Raw genomic sequence first — 23,089 nt, 5'->3', positions numbered from 1 at the left:
TGTCCTTTCTGGAGGACACCAGAGTGGAGAAGAGAAAGGCGGAAGGAAGGTGTGGGAGGCGTCCCCGCGTCCCCCCTCCCCGGCCTGTCCACATTCGTCCTGGAGGGCCCGGCGGAGGTTGCTGCTGAGCGCCCAGGTCCACGCTGTCCGGGGAGAGCCGAGCCGGGCCCGGGAGCCAGTGAGGGAGGCCGGGAGCCGCTCCAGACCCTCCGCGGCCGGCGCCTTGCTAAACCGGGCTCTCCCGCTGAGAGGTGCGGCCCGAGGGCTGCCCCGCCGGATGAGACCGTGTCCCCTGCACTCCGCAGCTGCCACCGCTCCAGGCCGCCCCCCCCCCCCACGTGTCCCTGAGGTCTAGTTGTCAGGACAAACTCTGGACTAAGGGAGCCCAGCCCCGAGGCGCAGAGGGCGAGAGCGCAGGGGAGGCAGGGGACCTGAGGAAGAAGGGGACCCCGGCTTCTTGCACGTTCTCCCCCCATACCTTCCCAGCCCCGGGCTCGCTCAGCCCCACGCCTTCCCCTTCCTCCAGCCTCGGACTAAGTTCTGATCACGAGGGGGAGCCTCCGGACTTGCTCCTGCCCCGAAAGAGGCACCTGCCCTTTAATGATGCGGCTCAGGGAAGCAGCCTGGGCCCGAGGCGGTGCACCCGCGGCCGGGGGGGAGGAGGCCTGGCCTTGTCAGGGGGCGGACCTGGGGTAGGGCCAGGGAGGAGCCTCGGTGACTCAGCCTATGAGCCCCCAGGGTCTTCCCCTGGCGCCAGGGCATTCCTGTCTGGGGGTCGGAGGCCTATGGCTCATTCTCGAAGGGCAGCGTTGCCAGGGGGCAGTTCCAGTGTGGGGCTGGCAGGCTGCTCTGTCCCCTGCACGGGAAAGTCCCTACCTCGGGGCAGAGCCTGGGCTTGGAAGGGGAAGGAATGTAGTCCCGGGGTGCTCTTGCGCGGCCGGGCCTCCCGGGACACCCAGGCTGCCCGGATCCCACCGCGGCCACGGCGCGCCCGGTGCTGGCCACTGGCCACAGAGCGCAGAGCCTCCTCCTGCTCGCGGGCGGCCGTCACCCCGGCCGTCACCTCGGCCCTCTCGCCCGGCTGCTCCTTCTCAGCCTCCTCTTCTGCGGCTGTTCCTGAGATGCTGGGAGTTGTGGGGCTTTTGTGGCGACCCTCTCCCCAAGCTGCCTCTTCTCCCCGGCACTCCACCACGGTGCCTTCACTTGTCATCCCCACCGACAGCTCCCGGATCTCCGTCCCGGCCCCGCTTTATTTCCTGACAAACACTTCTAAGGAACTGATTACCTCCCACCCCAGAAACCCCTTCCCTTCCTCTTTCCTTTCTTCATCTCACTGCCAAGCACAGACCCTCACCCACTCCAGCCACCTGCACCCCCTGCTCTACTCCTTCCTCCGCTAGCATCCTCACTCAAAACACCCACTCCCCATCCTACCCCCGTCCGGTCCTCCCTACCTCTCACAGCATTCCACCCCGCTTCCTACCTACTCTCCCTGCCTGGGAGAAGGAGCAATCACCCCACCCCACTACCTCCAGGACACAAAGGCTTGGCTTGCAGGGCTCCCTGCATTCAGGCCACCTGCCTTCGGGCCATTTCCCACACTTCTAGCCTGAGCAAGCCTTCCTAAATGCAAACCTGATCTCATTATTCTCCTGCTTAAACTCTTCAAGAGCTCCCACAGGACCACAGGACAAAAACCCACATTCCTTAACAGGGCTAACCAAACTCTCATGCTCTGGCTGGTGTGGACTTCAGCAGGATTTCCTCTCACATCCCCCTGCCTTTCTAGCCTGGCCTCCGTTCCATCAAGTGTCACACCAGCTGACTTCAGGGCTGCTCCCTTTGCTTGGAACGTCTTTCTTTCTTTGGCTTCTTCCTTCCTTTCTTTCTTTCTTTTTCTTTCTTTCTTTCTTTCTTTCTTTCTTTCTTTCTTTCTTTCTTTCTTTCTTTTTCTTTCTTTCTTTCTTTCTTTCTTTCTTTCTTTCTTTCTTTCTTTCTTTTTTTCTTCTTCCTTCCTTCCTTCCTTCCCTTTCTTTCTTTCTTTCTTTCTTTCTTTCTTTCTTTCTTTCTTTCTTCTTTCTTTCTTTCTCATCTTTTTAAAGTTTTTATTTATTTATTCATGAGACAGAGAGAGAGAGAGAGAGAGGCAGAGACACAGGCAGAGGAAAAAGCAGGCTTCATGCAGGGAGCCCGATCCTGGGTCTCCAGGATCACGCCCTGGGCAGAAGGCAGGCACTAAACCATTGAGCCACCCGGGGATCCCCTATTTGGCTCATTTCTACCCAGCCCTGTGATTTCAGCAGAGATGTCTTTTCCTCTACACAGCTTTCCAGGGCCTCACAGGTCTACAAGGAGTCACTGTGGTCCTCAGCACCCTGACCTTCTGTCATCACAGGCCTTTATGCGGGAATTGCCTGCTGACTTGCTTTGTCCCCTTTCTCAATATTGTAAGCACCCTGAAGACAGCAACCACATTTGCTTAATTCACACTTGCATCCCTGGGGCTTAGACTGGGGGCACACATTTAATGAGCATTCTATACCTATCTGCAGCATAGGAGCAGCAGCATGTGAGCCAGCACGTCACACAGGCACTGTGTGCAGCGACATGGACTCGAATGCCCAGCTGGATCTCAGAGTCCTTGTTGTAAGATTAGGATGAGCTGTCTCTCAGGGTTGGGTTGATGTGGGAAGTACATGCATACAAATGTCCTTCGTAACTGGATCAGGACCACTGCCTGGCAGGGCAGGGATGAACTGTGATGAACTGTGAGGTGGGCAACCACAGATGGGTGTCATTTGCTGATCCTTTCAGCAAACCAGAAGGTCAGAGGAGGGATCCTTGCAAGTCCATGGTCAAGGACATACCCAGGACAGTTGCTGAGTTCCTCAACTTCAAGGGGAATGAAAAGGATGGAGGTTGAGGTAGGATCTCATGTACCTTCCAAGACTAGCTCCAGGGAGAATCCCAGGCTGCCCTTGGTATGTGTTGGGCAGATATATCACCACTAGGGGAGCAGCTGAGGAGGCCTGACACCAGGCTCTGCCCCAGGGCAGTTAGAACCACAGGCAATTTGCTGGGGACCAGGGGCAGCAGCTGCTTTAACCTCTGGACTAAGGGGAGTTGCTGGTGTTCAGGAGCCACTCAATCTTCAAGAACCTCTTCTATCTATTCCCTATCACTTCAGCTGGCCGGTGGGGAAATATGTCCTTGGAGGGCAAAGGGTTCCTATGACACCTTTCCTAGTCTCCTGGTCTAGAGCAATTAACTTAATATGTTGATTATTTACAGAGTGAATATGCGGTCCTCTTCCCTGGCAGAGAGGAAGGGAGGCCTGCATCTATGCCATTTTCTTCCTCTGTAGACCTGTCCCTGGCACGACACCTTAACTGCCTCTGTTATGCTGCCGTGAAGATGACGGGTGGATCTTCATGGCATTATAAGGACCTTTCATTTCCCTTAGCCTTTACTTTCATACCAATATTTCTTTTCTATTCCATCTTGTTTACCTTCAAGGTGCTGTCCGCTATGGTGTCCTGTTGAGCTGTTCATTCCCTGAGTCTCCAGGAGCCTGCTGTTGCATTCTCCTGCTTCTAGAAAGTAGGTCTTGAGCAGTTCACTTGGCTGCTAAGACTTCTCGAAGTCAATTTTGAAGTGTCATTCTCAAGCCAAAGAAGTTATTTTTGAGTACCGTTTTCGTGGCCAGCACCGTGCTAAAAACTGTGGGGAGGCTAGGAAGATTCTAATCTAATCTCTGCTCTCAGAGTTCATAATTCTAGTTCAGGAGACAAGGTGTAAATACAAAAAACAAATGGAAAAATAATAAAGGTTAAAATTGAAGTCTAATAGGAACCAGGGAACTCCTATTTGTCATGGATGTTATTTCCAGATGGTGCCATGAGATTGCTCTCCAGCCTTGGTCCAGTTTTCCTGTTGGTTTTAGATTGCTGTTCTATTCTGTGTCTGAAAGATCCAGTGGAGTGAAGGGGTGCTTTTCTTGGTCGAGTTCACATTATCATTGCCTTTGTTTCCAATTGCATTTAATCTCCCTATTTCTTTCTTCTTTTGTTATTTAATGGAACTCTGTGACAGAGGGATTCAGTTTGTATCAAAGACCGGCCACAGAAAGTTAGCTGTGTCGTGCCTGGGCACTGGTCTTTGCCAACCATGGGGTCTCCAGCCTCTCCTCATATTATTGTATACTGCGACGATGAGTCACGCCTGAAAAATGCTGTGATTTTTGAATTGTAGTTGTCTTCCCCTGAAAAATGCAGCTTAAGAATTTGTTTGCATGCTCTTATTCAGCAGAGGATAAACACCTTCTTAATGTGCCAATGCATTGCTTCTCTTGTCACAGACATGCAGCACAACCTCCCCCAGGCTGGGGGCTAGGGTTGAGAGATACTGGAAATTGCCTGAGAGGACAGCGAATGGTCCAGGTAAGAGGGAGAAGAAAATCTTTCTATCCAGTAACACAGACATGTATGTGTGAGCCACCGATCGACCCCTTTGTCCTGTAGCTCCGGGTCAACACTTGCACTCTGGGGGAACTGAAGGATCAGAAGGGATCCTGGGCCACCAACAGTACCTTCACTTGGCCCTAGAACCTCCTTGCTGTGGGCTAGAGTGGCTGAGCTGGCCCAAGGCTCATGCATGGAGGCAATCAATCCCTTATTTTGTTGACTTTGCCAACATGATGACCCAACTGGAACCATGGATGGTAGAGTTATGTGATGTGAAAAGTCGGGAATGAATGGTGGGCCAGGACTCTGGGTCCTTGTTGCTGGAAGCTACCAGAGGGTGAGACTTTCTCAGGGGAAGTCTCCTGGGAGCAGAGCGAGAAAATAGTCCTTTAGTGCCATCCTGCCTAAAACCCTTTGGTGCATGTCTGTGTTCCTAGGACAGGCCAGCCCCCACAGATGGTCCGTGTGGTGCTCCAGTCACCAGGGAAGGCAGCAAGTGCATGGAGGGGATCAGGGTTACCGTAGACCATTTCCTGAGGTAAGGGTGGCCCTATTTTATATATGCTGTAGGAGCGCTGCTTTGCAGTTGTTTTCACAGAAAAACATATTCTCTTAGTCCTCTGCTCTAAGCAATTATGAGCACGTAATACCTAGTAATTGAATACTCTTCACGAATGCAAGCAAAAGCTCCAATCTTGAGAAAGGGGTAGATCCTGGTTATACCCACACTCCCCCAGTACGAGCTATTCCTTTAATGATTGTTATTACAGTAACATTAAACAGATGTAGACATTTTTAAAAATGTGGGCTGGTCTCTTGACTTTCCATTTGATTTAAAAAGACTGATTTACTGCTGGGAAAAACCTTTTCAGAGGAAAGCTTTGTGCGAGTTTCATTAATTCCCTTGCCCTATGGCCACAAGCATGATGGGGCCACCAGTATTACCAGCCCATCCTCTGTGATTGGATATGTTTCAGCCCAAAAGCACATTTGTCATGGGGTTGTCAGAACTCTACTGTGCTAGAGTTAAGTGAGCTCTGTATTAAGAGGATTTGAAAGGCCACATCTTCAGCCCTGCCATCCCAACTCACCCTCTCGCTGGAAACAGACCTAAACGCAAGAGTATAAACCAGAACCAGGAACCATACCAATTCTAGAATAATTCTTGAAGTACCTGGGTGGCTCAGTCAGTTAAGTGTCTGCCTTTGCCTCAGGTCATGGTCCGAGAGTCCTAGGATAGAGTCCCTCATTGGGCTCCCTGCTCTGTGGGGAGTCTCCTTCTCCTTCTCCTTCTCCCTCTGCCTGCCCCTCCTCCACTCATATTTTTTTTTTCTCTCTCTCTTTCTCAAATAAAATAAAAAAAAAAAAAAGAGAATTTTCCCTAAGCTAGTGGTTCTTCAACTTGAGGGTGCAAAAGAATTACTTGGTAATTGGTTTAGCCCATAAAGTTAGGGGATCCTACCTCAGAGGTTCTGGATCTCAGGGACTCTGCACACTGTTTAGCCAGTGGTTTTCAAAACTGGTTGCATGTTGGAATCTTTAAAGAAATGGATACTTAGCTCCTACCTAATTAAATTAGGGTATCTTAGTGTCAGGCCCAGTGTTGAGAGCTTTTACAAGCTCCATGGGTCATTTTAATATGAAGCCAGAGTTGTCAGGCACTGGTGTAAACTACGAAGCCTTGGGTGAGGACAAGGCTGAGGGCCCCTAGAGGTTCTTACTGGATGAGGCAGCTAGTGTGACAGGCTCACACAGACAGGCATTCTGCTCCAGCACGTCCAGTGGACTATCCCAGAAACAAACGGCTTACCGTGGGTACACATTAGGTTTGTGAAACCCCAGGATTCACTCGCTACAATTTGTGTGGATGTGCCTATGTCCATTTTTGCAGGGAGAGGTGTCCTCAGCTTTCACTAGAGTCATTTTATTTCCTTTATTTCCTTCCCTGGTCCTTGTTTTATTCATTTATTCATTCACACGCCCCTGTCCTGCTCTCATTCTGCTCCTTCACCAGGTAACCATTCTTACGGTTAAAGTATGTGACGGTCTATCCTTATGTTTGGCTGTTTTTGTTTGTTTTGTGTGTATCTCTTTAGAGTCTCCATGAATTCTATGATCTTAGTGCTACCTGTGTTGGCATGTGTACATTCATCCATTGCTCCTGACTTCACGGGCAGCTTCCCCGAGATTTTACCTCTCTGCTTCCCCAGTGATGGACACCCGGGCTTCCAGCTCTCCTCAGCCACAAACTGAGCTGCCGTGCACATCCTCACATACGTCCCCTTCTGAGCCCACATGAGAGCTTCTTAGGAGACACACCCAGAGGAGGAACCACGGGCTGGATGGGCCACGTGTACGTCTTTGGACTACAGGGGGTGCAGTGTGGCTCTCCAGACGATTGCTCCTGGCGACACCCCTCCCACCATCGCTGGATCCCTAAAGTGATCTGAGACCCCCACTCACACGCCACCAAAGCGAGAATGCTGGTGGGTAACAGTCAATCTTGGCCCTCAGTGCTGTTTGCTTTTCCTTTTCTTTTTCCAGCTCTACCCTCTTTCCTGTTCCCTGTGACATCTGTATGTAACCTCAGCTGCCACCTTCACGACTCTTATTCCACTTCAACTTCCACAGGGACAACAGAGGCCATCTTTACTTGTCTCCCTTCACTTCGAAGAGCATCATTTGCAGCTTCATCTCGCCCCATTTTTCTCTCCAGGCTCACCTCACCGGGATCTTTGATACCCTCCCTGCCAGACCTTCTCTCTGAGGCCTTGCTGGGTCAGCTCCACCCCTGGGCTGTCAGTCTGCCTGCCTCTCTCTTCATAGGCTTGGTTCTGCAGCCTATAATGTTGGCCAATTCTCTCAACAAACTTCCCTTCTTGTTAGGCCTCCCTTCTTCCTCCTTCAAATGTTTGTTGTCTATCACAAACTTTCTGAACACATGTTTGCATGTGCTCTGCTTGCTCAGCTCTTTCTCATGTTCTCCGTCACTCCCAGCCCTCCGACCTGTGGTCCCCAGTCGCCTGCTGGCTCAGGGCCCTCCGTCCAGCTATTCCCCACTTCTTTCTTTCTAGGGTCCAACACCACTCGCAACACGCTGCTTGGAGCTGCCTCCCTTCTTGGCTTGAAGGACAACATGTTCTCCTGGCTCTCCCCCGCTTTTCTCTCTGCTTCCTCTCAGGCTCCCTGATGGCCTCCTCTCCCTCCCTGCCCCTTAGAGCTTCCCCCCTGCTTCTACCCTCTAGACTCTTGCATCTCCACATGTTCTCCTGAGCTTGGCCACCTCTTGGGCTCTCTTGAAGCATTTATAACCATACGACTCTCAAAACTGGCTCTCATTCTAATTCAACGAATTGGTTTTGAAAATTCACAAGTCTTTGTTTGTGTGCCAAGATCCAGAATCACATGTGACTGAACGTAACAGTTCATAGTCCACAACTCTCTCTTCTGAACCCTAGACCCAGGCACCCCGCAGTCTTTCTGTTTGCCACAGTTTGAGGCTATGCATCTACATCACAGATGAGCTGAAACGAATTATACACCTCTAGGTCTTTTTCTAAAGGGTTCAAGGCTGGCCTGACAGTATGTCAGCAGGCGCTGCTGCCCACTCAGTCTCCACTGGAGAACACACCAGAGGCCTCTGCGTCAGGAGAGGTGTGCAACGTCTACTCCCTCTGAGTAGGAAGTGCAGGGCAGCCGCAGCTGGAAGGTCTAGAGTTCTGAGACAACAATTTGGTCTATAGACTTATTTTCCCTTGCCTTTGGAACAGTGTGATATCGACAGTCACAGGCAGAGGGGAATTAGTGTAAGTAAGAAGTGACAACTGTATACAAAGTCAGTGCTGTCAGAACAGACCCCGCCATGATGTTGCTTACCCCACAGCACAGGGCTGAGGAGGTTTCTATGGAGGAAAGTCCTACCAGGCTGGACATAGTTCACTGTGAAACTGAGTATGCGTCGTGCCTTCTAGAAGTTGGGTCAGGCGGATTAAGGAGAATGGAGTAGCAAGTTTCCTTGAGGCTGGGCGGGCTAAGCCTCGGAGGACCAGTGGCACTCTGAGCCAGCCTTACCTCTGCTTCAAGATCTGTTTGTTGTCTTCGATGGTGACGCTGTCAGCGTGGTCCCTCTTGAAGATTTCAAAAGCCTCTTGTCGTCCTAATGACATTTCTTCTCTCATCCCTGTTTGGAGACACGGGGAAATGGCCTCAGTCGCAGCATCAGGATCCCATTAATTTCACTGTCACTTTAGTGGGACTGCAGAGCCAGCCCTGGTTCTAAGATGCTCACAGCGGAGAGTCTCCTGACCAGACAGGTGGCCCTGGGCTCTTCCAGCTGGCCACCGACCCACCACGGAGGCCAGTCCAGTGACACCCTGCACCCTGTGGGGCTGTGCCGGTGCATGCATGTGACTTGTGGGGGGTGGAGTTTGGAATGTCTGGTCAGAGGAAATGAAAACCAGAGCACCAGGTCCTGGATTTGCTGAGAACATCTGCAAATGCACTTTCTGCCATCATTCAGTGCCGCATTTCTCCCCGTTTTCCTGTTATGCCCCATTTTGGTTTTCTGTTAAATTTCATGCTGAATTTCCAGGCATTTAGTTGAAAGAAATACAATCCACACTGGAAGATATAGAATCTAGAAAATTCTACCCTTAGTCTCCATATAATGTCTCATCCTTGTTTCCTGTGTCTTAAGGAGGGGCTTCAGTTCTTACTCAGAAGTTAGGTTCTCTATCACAAGACCCATGAGCAGGTTGTGTTGGAGGCTCCTAGTTCACGTCTAACCTCAACACCTCATGTTGCTATGGTCACTAGGTGCCAACCCTCACTGCTGGGCCCTGTTTGAAGGCCAAATTCTGAAAGCCAGAGTCAGGACAGCCAGGGACGTTGGAGTGAGCAAGGAGCATTCCTGTACTGCATCCCTCTTCCATCCAGCTTCCCAGAGCGAGGGTCAATGAAGGCCTGTGCCTGGGACTCTCACCTAGGTTTGTGCCTAGGTGAGAGTTGAATTCACAGCTGGATTTTGGATGAATTTGTAGTTTTTTTTTTCAATGCCTCTTTTAAAAGCATTGATTCCTTTTCCCCATGTTTTCATCCAGTTAATTCTACTTATCTTTGAAGTCCTGGCTGAGTGTTACCAATCCCTCAAAATTTCCCTGAGGCCCAGGCAGCATGAATCCTCCCTCCACTATGTTCCTATCAATGCATCTGTAACACACACAGCCCAGTAGACACTGTTACTTCACATGACAATCCTTGCTGGTGACAGGTACGTTTCCAGGAGGTAGAGATTACATTTTTGTGAATACCTAGTGTCTTGTCTGGCATTTAGAAGGTGCTCACCATATGTCTGTTAAATAAATCAGGTCAGGAATGAACCAGGATTGACAACGAACCTTGCTCTAATTGCCACCTGAACATGATCCAGGGCGAGAGGGGTTTGCTGTGAGGCTTCAGGTTCTGGAGATGCATTCATGTGGGCCACATACCACATCTCCTCTTGCCTGGAAAAAACCCGCTGAGTCTCATCACCAGGCCTCGGGGTGAGGAACTGGACCAGCCCATCTGACACCAATTTAATGATTACTGTTGATAAAAATAGTACCATGAAGAATGTCTGAATGGTGAGGCACACAAGACACCCCACCCATTTCCAATCAGAAGCAAATGGGCACATCTCAGTTTTGTCTCCACATCTGTCCTGCACACTCCAGAACTGGGTTGGCCTGGGAATGGGTTTGTGTGAGACTCAGAAAGATGAGCTCTGCTGCATGAGAGACATTAACCAGGGGACACTTTTTATCCAGCAGAGCCCACCAGGAGCCAAGGGACTCATGCCATACCTCTCCCCCACTCTTGGTCTGTGCCCAATTCTGACAATGTGTGCTTTTCACTGCCAATTAAATAGCAACAGAGGGTAGAGGGAGTGAATCTCTCTGGAATAGAGTTGAGGACGAGGAGAGCTCCATGGAGACCACATGGGAGCCTGCCTGGGGGATCCCCCAAATTGCCTCCCACAGAGGAAGTGATGAGAAGGCAGCAGCAGCAGGGGGCGGGTGGGGGGGTGTGGAGGGAGTGTTGTTCAAAAGGCTTCAGTGAGGGAGACGGGTTCATGGCCTTTTCTCTCCCAGGCTCGGCTTTCTTTTAGAGCTGACAGTCCGAATTGACAGCTGGGTGGAATGGAATGGCTGTGCTGCAGTTTCTCAGGGCCCATGGCACTGTTACAGCAGTAGGTCCCAGAAGAATTTATGACCAACTGAAAACCCCACTGTGTTTTCCCCAAGATGTAGAGGGGCCTGAGTAGTTGGAACAGAAAGAACATGGAGTACACAGAGGAGGGAAATCCAGGAAGGTAATTTACTATCGTTTTCCAGAGAATCTTGAAAGTCTTGCTAAAAGTATTTGGAGCCGGCACCGTATCACAGTGTACAGGAGTCACCAATTTTCAATGACTTAAAATTCAGTAAAGTATGCATTATGAGAAAGTTACACTGGAAGCACTTAATACTTCTGGTGATTTAGGAGATGCCTGGGGTCTTGCAGTGCTAAGGCTTATTGTCAGGAGTATGGCAGGTATCAGCTTTCCTCCAGTGACGATGGAGAGTATTTGGCATTGGGGTTCTCTGATGGTGGTGAGCTCAGGTGAGTGGACATTCATGTGAGGGCTATAATTGTGGCAGCCAGCATCAGACATGTCTGCTCAGGGAGGCCAAAGGGCGGTTGCTTGATGATGCCCATTGTCTGAAGGAAGAGAGGGAAGCCTACTGAAGAGCTGTCTTCCCCTCTCAGGATTTAGAAAACAGCTTTCTCGTCTGGCAAGCCCTGGCCTCTGAGCACACAATGTCCACATTAGAAGGAGTAAGAGCAGTTGGAGCACAAGCTAATGAGATAATCATCTATTTATTTATTCACTCCACCAATATTGATTTATCTTAGGCACTGTGGTTGGCATGTGACAGAGATATAAACTTGAACAAGAAGATGAAAGCTTTGATCCTTGCCCTTAAAGAATTGAAAGTCTAGTGAAGGAGAAAAAAATGTGAACAATCACAATGAAAGCTGCTGTTTGCTGTAAGGCAGGCCTGTGTCCAGTGCTGGGAAACAGAGAGGAGGACGGTCAGCTCTGTCAGGGGAGACTGGGAAGGATTCTGAGGGATGAGCAGCACATGGCAGGTGGAGAAGTGGAAGAGGATCCCAGATGGAGGGGGCGGAGGAGGAGTATGGGTTAAAAGGGCAACTTGATTAATATGCATGGTTCTGCCGCCCAGTAGGAATGGCCTTTGGAGAGAATAAAATGAATTTCTTACATACTTTATGCTAATCACCGTATCAAGTGTTTCCTCACCTATTAGGTCAGTTAAACTTCTTCATGATCCCTGGTCAAGTATCACTTTACAGATAAAGGAACAGAGGCTCAGTCAAAGAAATTTTACAAAGGGGTAAGAATGGTCTGGCTTCTAGAAAAGTCAGCTCTGCTCTCAGATCACTCTTTCCAGGGAAAGTCTGCGTGAGAGAGGAGGTAGTTGGTGGGCCTGAAAATGACCTGGTAGGAGTAGATCTGCCTGTGAGATTATACTCTTATTACCGTCTATCTTGTCCAAAACTTTGAATTTTCTTTTCAGTAGCACAGAAAAAACTGAACCATGAATTTTGACTTACTATCTCTATGATTATTTCTAGAATTTGTGTACTCCATGGGTGGTAGTGTTTGTTAGTTTTGTTTGCTGCGGTCTTTCTAGTACCTGGATGGTCCCTGGCACATAGGAGGAGCTCAAATTCTTTTGAACGAATACATGAATGCTTCACATGCTTGATGCTCTTCCCTTGAGTATAGCATATTGTGACATGATGAGGGAAGTGCATTCACTGCTCTTCCTCCCTCCACCACCACACTGAGTGGGTGCATACTCTGTGTAGTGTGATTTTAGAAATTCACACATACACACAAGAAATTCAACACCATCTTCTCCCACCACATGTCACTGTGCTTCACAGCCCGCCCTTAGAGATTCCAACTCCAAGAAGCTTTTATAAAAATGCAAATGCTCTGGAAGGCATCGCTATCCTAGAGCTAGCAAAGACAAACTCCACGATTTGTTGACAATTAGCTAACAGGTCCTGCAAAGAAGAGACATAAGATGGTGTCTCAGGCTGGTGCCAAAATGGGGAAAATCTGAGCTTGAAAGTGAAGATGTGATGGCAAAGACAAATTGTGCCTTCTCCCCAACTTTGTTTAGTCTGTCAGACTCAGCTGCTCATCAAAGCTGAGGACCTTAGGAATTCCCCCTTGCCATGACCAATTCTAGCTCTCGGTCATTTCCTTTTAGTGAATTTCAATCCCAGGTCCCCGTGTCGAATCCCAGAAAATATGGATGACTCAGAGAAGCCTGCTGGTCTGCTGAGACACTGGACTGTTTAAAACCTGGAGGAGAGCAAATAAAATTTCAAACAAAGCAAAGCAAAAACCAAAAGACAAATAAACAAAGAACCCTAAAGAAGAGGAGTTTTCTCTGTCTGGGTCCCCAAAACACAACATCACAGTTTCAGGTGGTGAGTTAGATGGAAAACACTTCCAAATCCTAAAGGGGCAGCCTTTCTTCTGGATATTGATACTTTTTCTGAACAGCATTTAGGCAGAAATGACAGACAACAAGGCACTCACAGAATCAGCCCTGGAGTGGGGCTTCTGAAAATGTTAGGCATACAAAATTTTTAGGCGCTGGTCCTCATTCTTAACGCTCTCTTTTTTGCCATCCTGAAATCTGGGCTCCTTATTTTGCCGAAAAACATCCATCAGTCCTTTTGGAAGTCCTCCCCACCCCCCCAACACAGGGTCCCATGGAAACCAAATGGAAAGGAAAAACATTGGAAGTGGAGAGTTTATGCTCCTGCCTTTGGGCCTGCTGTCTGATTTCCTTTAGTCTGGAGCACGAGGGCCAGAGCTCATTTTCCTGGCTGCTCCAAACAACCTACTGCTGCTTAAGCTATTGCTTAAAAATGGACAAATATAAAATGATGGAGAGTTGTGTTATTCAATGCTGAAAAATGATTTCTCAGTCAGAGCCAAAAATATCTTTTCCTTGGGAAACACATCTATTCATGTGGTGCCTCAGTTCCTCCTGACTAACGAAGGAAGGGGAGAAAAGAAGACCTACAGGGAATGAGGAAAAGTGAATGGTGGAGTGGACGCTAATGAGGAAGAGGGCATGGATCACTCCAGCTGGGACTAAATGCAAGAGAAGGCTCAGTGCTGGGTGGGGGATGTTCAAGGCTGAGACAGAGAGGAAGCTGGATGTGGGAGGTGATTACATGATTTGTGGCTTTGTAGCAGAACCTTTGAAACCAAAGGTGAGGGAGTGGTTTTGATACAGTGATATGATGAATCCCTACAATTTGTAGAACGTGGAAGTGCAGATAGTAATGAGAAGCAACAGGCAGGGATAGAGTGTGGTTTTGTATGATATCAGATATAAGGTTCTATATGCATTGAAATTTCTCAGTAAATGCTGACTTAGGTGAAATATACAAAAATATTCTCATATAATGAGAAAAGATTTCCATCCTTTGGTATGTAGGGAAGTTAGGATGAATGTATCAGTGGGAGGGAGAGAAAGGAAGAATTTAGATGAGAGGAAGGGATAATCTACCAAGGCAGCAAGAAACATAAAGATCAGGAGGGAAATGAAAGAAAGGTCTGTGGTCCAGCCCTCTTGGGAATGGTGCTTGGAACAAGGATGTCCCCAGGGCCATCAAAGGAAATGATGGTTATAGTCAGAAACCCTGGGGTGGAGGACAGGTCAACCGCATCTAGCATGGAAAGCAAAGGGTCCACTGGTACGGGACTGAATACATTCATGAGATGAGGAAGTGCTGAAAGATCTTATAAAGAGAAATGGCCCATCTCTCAGAAAGATTAGGAAGGACATTTGAGATGCTTTACATTCCTCCTCTCACTGCGGGGAGGATGCTGTCATTTAGGATGGAGGAGGTTTCCGGAAGTTACATGGAAGACCTGGATGGCATGCATATAGCCCCTGCATTCCCACTTTCCTTCCTCACACTTACCAAAGACATTGTCAGGCAGCCTGTCACTCATCTCCTTTAACAGATGGCTCCCAGATTCCTACCCAATCAAATGACAATTGCTGTTACTTTCACGATTCCTATGCTTCCGGGGGAAAAATAACTGTCTAGTTCTACCACCTTAGGAACTAAGATGCAGGTGATTTTCCCCAGGGAGCAGCATCAGGCCCTCAAGTGCCCAAATCACTGAGAGTGGCTGGCTGGGAGTAGATGCCAAGAAGCCCTCTGTCCATGTTTCTCCACCACCAGGGTCCTGGAGGTCGCCAAAGGAAGCAGCGCCATGTGCCATGGCTCTGTTTACTTTAAGGGCCAGGAGTGGCTCAGCTACAATTTGAGGGGTTGCTGGGCGGGTACAACAGGGTATGGAATCTGAGGACGAGGGGGAGACAAAACCACTTAGCCACGGCCAAAGTGACTGCAGATGTGAAGACCAAGAGTAGACCTTTTGGGGTGACCAAGGACACTTGCCCAACCTACTTCCTGCTTTTGAGTGACACTTCTGGAATGAGTCGGTGCCCAAAGCCTTGGGGTTAAAGGCCTATGTTCAAACCAGAAGATACCACCTGGGCTAAAGTCCTCAGATTAGGACTGGCCTTGGAGTTTCCTAAACTGCCACATGAAAGCCATCAAAGGAGAACCTTTAATTTGTAGATTCTTAGGGCTGGCTTGGACCAGGCTGAAGCATGGTAGGCTTGGCAGGGGCCAAGGGAGTGGAGTAAAGGGAAAATCTGAAGTGGAAAGCCACGGAAACCTTAGGAGACCCACCCAGTAGTGGCACCACATCTAAATAAATCAAATGGGTTCCTGACTCCTGGTGCCAGAGATCACACATCCCACCAGCAAGCCTCGCCGGCCCAGCAGCGCAGACCATGTGGGCTGGGTGGAATTAAGGGGCAGTGTTCAAGGCTGGTTGTGTTTCTCTTTCGTCCTGGTAACCATGTCTGATTCACCCTCCTGCTGCAGCTGTATCCTGGATGTTGGCCTTAGTGGGTGCTGAAAGGCCCAGTGTGCCAACTGCATGGATGGACATGGAGCCCCTGGAAGAATGGCAGCTGCTTGAGGGCAATGGCCCATTTCCAGCAGTAACATAAAGCCTTGAAAATGTGGTCCTGAAGATCATCTGCTAAAGACCTTCATTTTCCTGACCTGGCCTCTCTGGGGTTTTTATTTTGTGAGGGTTCTTATTCAGGACAAAGTACCCATGTGGGTTGCTTAGAAAAAATCTGTGGACAGACACAGGCATGGAGCTTGGAGAACAGCCTGGGTCATGTTGGCATTTCTGTGTTTTGGAGTTAACTCAGGAATCTGGAGGCTAGCACATTTCCATGAAATAAGACAGCATGCTGAGGCTCCTGCTGCCAGGCAAAACTGGATCTAAGGAGTCCTTTCCATCCATTGTAGTCCCGAGATGTGGCAGCCTGGGTGTCCAGTCAGTCCCATGCCCAATATTTGGACCAACCTTGGAAATCTGGGTGGAAGGACATGCGTGCTCTAGCTCTTTATGGATTAAGGGACAGTTGACCGAGAGGGCCACTGAATAGAAGAGGCTACAAATTCTGCAGAATCTGAAAAATACAGGATTCCCTGAGTTTGAAATGTCCTGACTATTTCCAAAGGCCATGGTTAACAGGGTTCTGTTGACTGGCTTCCACTCCGATGAGTTCAGTTCTCCTGTCAGCCTGTGCTTTGGGGGGCAGTGGCTAGAGCATTGTTCACATGCCCTACTGTCTGAAAAATGAGGCAGGTTTTTTTTTTATCTGTAGCAGAATTGGGAAAGAATTTCACTGTAGCCTCAAATTCATTTTGATACATACTTACGAGGGAATTAAAAAAATACATTCTAGCCTAGTAGCCCCTTCCCTGAAATGCATGTAGATTTAATTAAAATTCTGTTTCTCTGGCTTGGAAGTAAGCAAAAGGCTATATGGAGTTTGGGTATACTTGTATTCATTCTTTGGGGGCAAGAAAAGGAAGGGGAAAAGCATTTTTGTGTCTTCTATGTGATAGGCACTGTTTCATGCTTCACAAATATGAATTCACAGATATTAACTCAACTAATCTTTACAACAAGTTTATTGGCACTAGTGGGGGAGGAGCTAATGCTTATTGAGAACTTCACATGTACTAGAGGGATTACATATGCTGTCTCATTTAATTCTCACAGTGACCCTGTCAACTAGGTAGTATTGGGCCTGTTCTATAGGTAAGGTAATTGAGGTTGAAAGAGGTTAAAAAAAAAAAAAAAAAGAAAGAAAGAAAGAAAGAGGTTAAAAGTGACCCCAAGACAACAGTAAAATGGCAAAGCCATAACTTGATCCCAGGTTTGTCTCACTCCAGAAACCTCCTTCTGCATACTGTGTTGCTAAGGGAAAATCATTTGCCAGGTAGAAACGATCTCATTAATGCCAGCAAACCACTGAGGTCAGACCTATGGGGCCAAGAGGTCAAGAGAAGAAGGCAGTGTTGGGCTGTGAGTTGGGATGTGTACTGAAAACCATGAATGCACATGGCAGCTCAGAAGAGCTGGAGATGTTCACGAATGGCAAGCTGGGGCAGGTACCTGATGGCCAGGAGGAGCTGCTTGACCTGGAGTCCCAGGTCCTGGGTAAGGATCAGAGGGAATGGGAGGGTTGTAATGGAGCCTTGACTCTCTGCCATGAGGACTTTATTGGTTAACCAACTAGGTCAGGTCCAGTTAAGTAATTATCTTTCCCTAATCTACATGGAGCTTGAGTTCTGAAGAGTCTCCACATTCTAAGAGTTTATGCACTTAAAATGGTGGTGTTGGACCAAAGCAGGGAGATACCACGAGAAGAGGGGTAGGGTCTAGGTTCCACGAGTGTGGATTTTGGCAGAAAAGAATTTCCCATCCCCACATGAGCAATAGCCATGAGAAAGAGGTGAAAAAGCTCCAAGGGGCCATCATTTTCCCCTTGACCCCTCTGTATCCTGACTGCTTTTTCTCTGGAAAGAATTTCATTGTTTAAATGTAAAATTTGTTTATTCACTGAGGCAGTGAGTCAACCGGTGAAGCAGACCATTTGTCAACAAGTACTAAGTATCTGCTCTATTGACAACCCTCTTCTATGCATAGTGTTACACATAAATCAAAGAAATATTATCCTTGACCTTGTGATAGAAAGCACTGGGGCTATGAGAAGGTCAAACCTCACGTTATCAAGCAGGCGAACACTCATAGACAAAGCTTTGGTGGTAGTATGGTGTTGGTGGTGTAGGTGATTGCTAGAAAGTGAAAGAAGGGTCGTGGTCTGCAATCTGCAGAGGGCTTTCCAAGGCAGGGTTTAGAGAAATTGAGGAGCAGGAGCTGGAGCAATGGAGGCCAGTGTCACTCCCTTCACAGAGGGACACAGAGAACACAGAGGCAAGGTCATAGGGGTGGGGAGGCGCCCACCATGTTCAGGGACTGGCACAGAGATGGACTAGGAGGACCTTAGGGTTTCCTTTGACTGTGGGGGGAATTGGGGTCCAGTGACCTCCAGGTCCAGACACCACACCCTTAATGAGTCCCCCACATCCCCAGGGCATTTTCAGGCAGAGGCACACTAGCTTTAGTGACAATAGGCTTGTCAGGCTATTCTCCCTCCCTCAGATGGAAAAATATCTGCTTTAGAGTGTAACTCTGGGCTGCTCTTCTACTACTCTTATGTAGTGGTTGGAGAAAGGCAATAGAATTCAAAGTAGGAGGACATGGGTTTGAGTGCTGGTTTCACTTACTAGCTATATGACCTAGGGTCTGCCATTTAAATTGCTTTAAGTCTTAAGCTCCTCATCTATCAACTGAAGCTAATAAAAACTCTCGTCTCTTAATATTATTGTGAAGTGTTAATAAGACATGGTGGCATTTTGTGCATCTCTCCATTTTGGAACTGCTGGATACCTTTGCATGACTACTACATCTACGCACCTTCCCCCCTCCTCCCCCGCCCTCAGGCCATGAGTTCCAAAAGTCATGTGATTTTGCCTTAGACATTTGTAGCTCCAGCTCCAAGCTCAGTGCCTGGAACATTGTAGATACTCCAAACAAGGTTTGTCAACGGAATGAATGAACAAGGATGAGGTATCTCTAGTTAACTTGTTTTTCTTAAAAGCATTATTGGTTAAACTGTGCGTGCATCTCTAAGGCAGTTTTCTATGTATACATTTTACAGTAATAAAACTGAATATGGCAGCTATGAATCATTTATTTGAAAGTCTGACAGAATGAATAAATATGGAATACACTATAAAAAGTGAAAGTGCAAAAATGAGTTATTATTGTAATAATGAGTCATCTAAAAACCTACCCACGTCAAACTGTTTAGAGCACAAGAACTACTTCAGTAGGAGAATTCTGAAGGTAGTTGCTAGTTATGAGTTAGCAATGGAGGAAGAGAGAGTGGTTTAACTGTCAGGTGAGCTCCACTGCTTCTGTGTTCTCTGCTTTCTGACCCAACCAGGCTCATTCCACAGTAGTAGCCTCATCTCATTGGGTAGATAAAGGCAACAGGACAGGGGCTTCCTCATCAGCCCTGACTGGTGGACTCACTGCAATCCAGGCTTTCCTTCTGGTGACAGTGGATCAAGCATCCACCATTTTATCAAAGGCCAACTCCCTCTACCTGGGCTGTGGTTCCCAAACTCCTCTGGGCTTCTTCTCTTATCCCTTCTCTCTTGCCTGAGCAACTTCCCCCTCTTCTTTGGATTATTTCCATCACACAAAATAATATTTTAAAATTCAAGTTGAAGTGGTTATACTGAGATGTAGAAATATCTGAATTTGTAGGTACAAAATGGAAGATTAAAGCATTCAATGTTCACTGGTCTTGATTTTATTAACAAAAAAGGAGACAAATTCATCTATTTATAGAGGGATGACATAGTAAGAGATTCAGGGACATTTAGATATCCAAAGGAAGGAAAAAGAATACTGTTTAACAATATCTCCCCCCACCCACCCACCCATTAGCCTTCTAGTTATCTTCTTATTTCTCTGGTCCCTTTCCAAAAAAAAAAAAGCCTCATCAGGGTTGTCTATATTCACTGTTTCTGTTCCCTTACATTCCATTCTCTCCTCAATCTAGTCCAGTGGAGTTTCATTCCCTTCACTCTGTTGCAAGTATTCTTTTGACATTCTCAGTGATCTAAGCATAGCTAAAACCAGTGGTCAATTTTCTGTTCTCATTTTAGTTGAGCTCTCAGACAATGGTAGGGCAGTAAAGTCACCAACTATTCCACATGCCAACACCCAGTTCCTAGGTCCCCTGCAGGTGAGGAGGTGCATGTTACTGGTGTTGGCCAGTGGGTTGTGAGTGGCTATGCTATGCATTACCCCTTGGCTGAAGCACTGAAGACCCGCTGTGCAATTTTCCATGCTCTCTCTTCTCTCACTCTGGTGATTGGTGTAGTGTCATCCCAGATACATCAGCCTGGTTGCCTGGTGATTGTGGACTAGAACCTCCATCCCTCTGACCCTCAGTGTTCATACAGTGTGAATGAGAAATAGATGCTATTATGATAAACTACTGAGAATTAGTGCTAATTTATTACCAGAGCATAACCTAGCATAGCCTGACCAATACACACCACTGTTAGACATAGTTGACTCCTCCTTTTTGCCTAAAGCACTTCCTTCCTTGGCCTTCTGTGATATCATTCCCTCCTGATTTTTCTCCCACCTTCCTGGCTTCTTCCAACCTCCAGATGTTGGAGTGCAGTAGGTCTCAGTCTGGGCACTCTTCTCTTTCAACAGGTGATTTCATTTAGTCTTGTGGCTTTAAAATGTATTATATACCAATGGCTCTAAAATTTATATCTTTAGCTCCAACCTCTCCATTGAGGGTGAGATTGGGACATTTAACAGCCCACTTGAAATCTCTACTTATGTCTAATTGGAATCTCAAAGTTAACATGTTCCAAACCGAACTCTTAATTTCATGCTGTTCTAAAATCTGCCCCAAGATGTTTCCCCTAATTGTTTCCATATCAATAAATGGTACCACTTGCTCAAGCAAAAAATCCTAGAGCTCATCCATGATTCTTCAGACAACCAGAAGATTCTGTCTGAAATCTTTTCTTTTTTTTTGACATCTTTTAAAAGCATACCTTAGACCTCTTGGTTTCTCTCTGTTTCCTTGTTTATCCCAACTTAAGTCACCATCATTTCTTACCTGAAATGTCTTCTGCTTTGCCAGCATCCATCTTGCCCTCCCAGAGCATATTCTCTACATAGCAACCTGAGAGATTTTTTTAAGAACATAATCATGTCACTCCTCTGCCTCAAACTCTTCAGTAGCTTCCCATGGCTCCTGAACAAACTCCAAACTCCTCAGTCTGGCAGACCTCGCATCATGATGTCTGCCTATATCTCTCCCTCCTCAGGATCCTCACACATATCCTTTGTTCATGTCTTCTCAGCTCACCGGCCTTCTTTTAGTTCCTCAAATATGTCAGCCATATTCCTACCTCTGGGCTTTTACACTTGTCTTTTGTTCCTTCCATCTGGAATGTTCTTTCCATGAATCTTTATGATATCAATTTGTTATTCAGTTTCAAGCTCACATATTACCTCCTCTGGTCTCCAATCCACTCCAACGGTTTATGTTATTATTTCACTTTATATCCTTCCTAGCACTTGTCATCATAAGAAACTACATGTATATATGTATTGTACAGAACGAAAACTCCACAAAGGTGTATCTGTCTTGGTTATTGCTCCTTTTCCAATGCTAGGAGGGAAGGAAGAGATTATGCTCTTAAAAAAATCACTTAGGCAAGAAAGAGAGGAGGGCAAGAAACAGAAGCCATGGAAGGAAGGAAAGAAGGAAGGAAGAGTAGAAAATAGGAAGGAAGAGAGAAATAAAGGAAGGGAGGGAGGTAGGTCAACAGCTGCATTGGAAATAGGTGTCCCTAATATATACCAGATTTGCACCCTTGCTTCCTGCCCTCCTGCTCAAAACCATACTGCTCTCCTAGGAGAACCTTGATGCCTGAGTTTGAGATCTCTCTCCACACCCACAGTCAGAATTTTTCAAGTGCCTCTCTTTCTGAAAAACCTAGCCTGGGTAAACTACCATGGCTTCCTGCTCACCCACCCCCTGATTAACCTCACCAGCTCACTCCTCTATCTCTCTCTCCTTTGGTTTTCACTTTTGTGGTTGTTTGTTTTGTTTCTGTTTTAGGCATAATAAACCTATAAATAATTATTTCTAAAGGGAGCCAAACTAAACTCCACACCTAAATGATGAGTGGGCTTGTGAGAACAGCTCTCTTTCCTTTTCCTGGAAAGAGCTTCCATTTCCAAGACACAGAAATGACAGTCTTTGAAGATATCTAACATTATTTCAGAACACCACAGGGTTAGCCAGTTAATATCTGTGCCTAGCATTTGTACATTCTCAACAAGAGTACCTCTCTTACTACACAAGAGAGGTAATTTGCCATTATGAACCATTTATAATAAGCCATTCAGGAAGGCTTCTGAGGATTTTTTCTTTTACAGATGTATGATCTTATAGGAATTCTTAGAAGAATACAATTCATGCAGAAAGCAAGTCCTAAAGATTTAAACCCCATAGTTTTGCCTAATAGGGAAGAACATCTATAGAGTATTATTTACTTTTCCTAATTATCAAAGTATAGCTTGTCCCTTGCAAAAAACCGGGAAATAAGGAAGCAGGAAAAAAAAAATAACTCACAATTCCTCTACCTTCCTTCCAGTTTCTTCTATGCTTTGTTTTATTATAGAGTTAAGATAAGGTATACATAATTTTGTAGCTTGCTTATTTCACTTAACATTATCTCATAATCTTTTTTCCTGAATCATCAAAATTTTTTATAAATATTACTCTTTGTGGCTATGCAATGTTTCCTAGTTATAGTCTATTCTCTAGAGTTAGAATTTTACATCATATATATATATATATATATATATATATATATATATGCTATGTAAATAATGCTGCAGTGAGCATCTTGGTGTGTAAATGTTATTCCACATTTAAGTACTTAATTAGTTAATTAACATAAATATTTTCTGAAAAAAAAAATGTTTTCTGAGTGCCCACTATATTCTAGTTATTGTTCTTGGAGCTGGTCAACAAAGGCTTATTTCCTTGGAATGCTGACAGTCTACTGAGGGTGACAGACAAGAGAAACAGATTAAATACACACTATCAATTAGCTCTGTGAAGAGAGGTAATGCAAAGTTAGGGGATGGAGAGATCTGAGTGATGCATGAGACTTTTCCTTAGGGGGTTAGAGGAAGGTCTCTCCAAGGAAGTGGTATTTACACAAAAGCATTTTGGATTATTTATGTAGGCTAGACTCCTAGAGGGAGTTTCTGAATTAAAGTTGTTGCTTTCTAGGAAGCCAGTTTATTCCCTGACAGCAGTTCTCAGCAGTGCCTGGAAGAAATAACAGTTATAAAAATGTACCCTACTAGGGTATGATCTTGAACAAGTTACTTAATTCTTGTATTCCTTAGTTTTCTTTTGTGAAGTGGAAATAATTATGCCTTTATGTGTACATGTGTGTGGGTGTGTGTG

The 23,089-nt window shown here is 46.7% G+C and overlaps 2 protein-coding genes across 26 annotated transcripts in view; one reads left to right on the top strand and one right to left on the bottom strand.

The window, feature by feature from the left end:
• Positions 1 to 23,089, bottom strand: part of KIF6 (kinesin family member 6) — a 381,228-nt gene that overhangs the window by 95,162 nt on the left and 262,977 nt on the right. For 18 of the 20 annotated variants that reach the window (XR_013383557.1, XR_013383558.1, XR_013383556.1 and 15 more), the window contains one exon: positions 8,535 to 8,643. Coding sequence is in view for 7 of the 20 variants with exons in the window: in XM_077904139.1 (XP_077760265.1) it covers positions 8,535 to 8,643 (109 nt within the window). In the remaining 13 variants the exon portion in view is untranslated. Of the gene's footprint in view, positions 1 to 8,534; positions 8,644 to 9,859; positions 10,017 to 19,875; positions 20,012 to 23,089 lie in introns of those variants that run through there. The other 2 variants (XR_013383568.1, XR_013383567.1) reach the window with 2 other exon arrangements.
• Positions 1,985 to 23,089, top strand: part of LOC144317564 (uncharacterized) — a 61,734-nt gene continuing 40,629 nt past the window's right edge. For 2 of the 6 annotated variants that reach the window (XM_077904151.1, XM_077904150.1), the window contains exons 1-3: positions 1,985 to 2,924; positions 4,358 to 4,439; positions 4,901 to 5,001. In XM_077904151.1, the coding sequence (XP_077760277.1) occupies positions 2,904 to 2,924; positions 4,358 to 4,439; positions 4,901 to 5,001 (204 nt within the window). In that variant the 5' untranslated portion in view covers positions 1,985 to 2,903. The remainder of the gene's footprint in view (positions 2,925 to 4,357; positions 4,440 to 4,900; positions 5,002 to 23,089) is intronic. The other 4 variants (XR_013383572.1, XR_013383569.1, XR_013383573.1 and 1 more) reach the window with 4 other exon arrangements.

This window comes from Canis aureus, chromosome 7 (genome assembly GCF_053574225.1).
Source record: "Canis aureus isolate CA01 chromosome 7, VMU_Caureus_v.1.0, whole genome shotgun sequence".
NCBI lineage: Eukaryota > Metazoa > Chordata > Mammalia > Carnivora > Canidae > Canis > Canis aureus.
The sequence above is the reverse complement of the archived record's forward strand: the minus strand, read 5'-3'. Positions and strand labels throughout refer to the sequence as shown.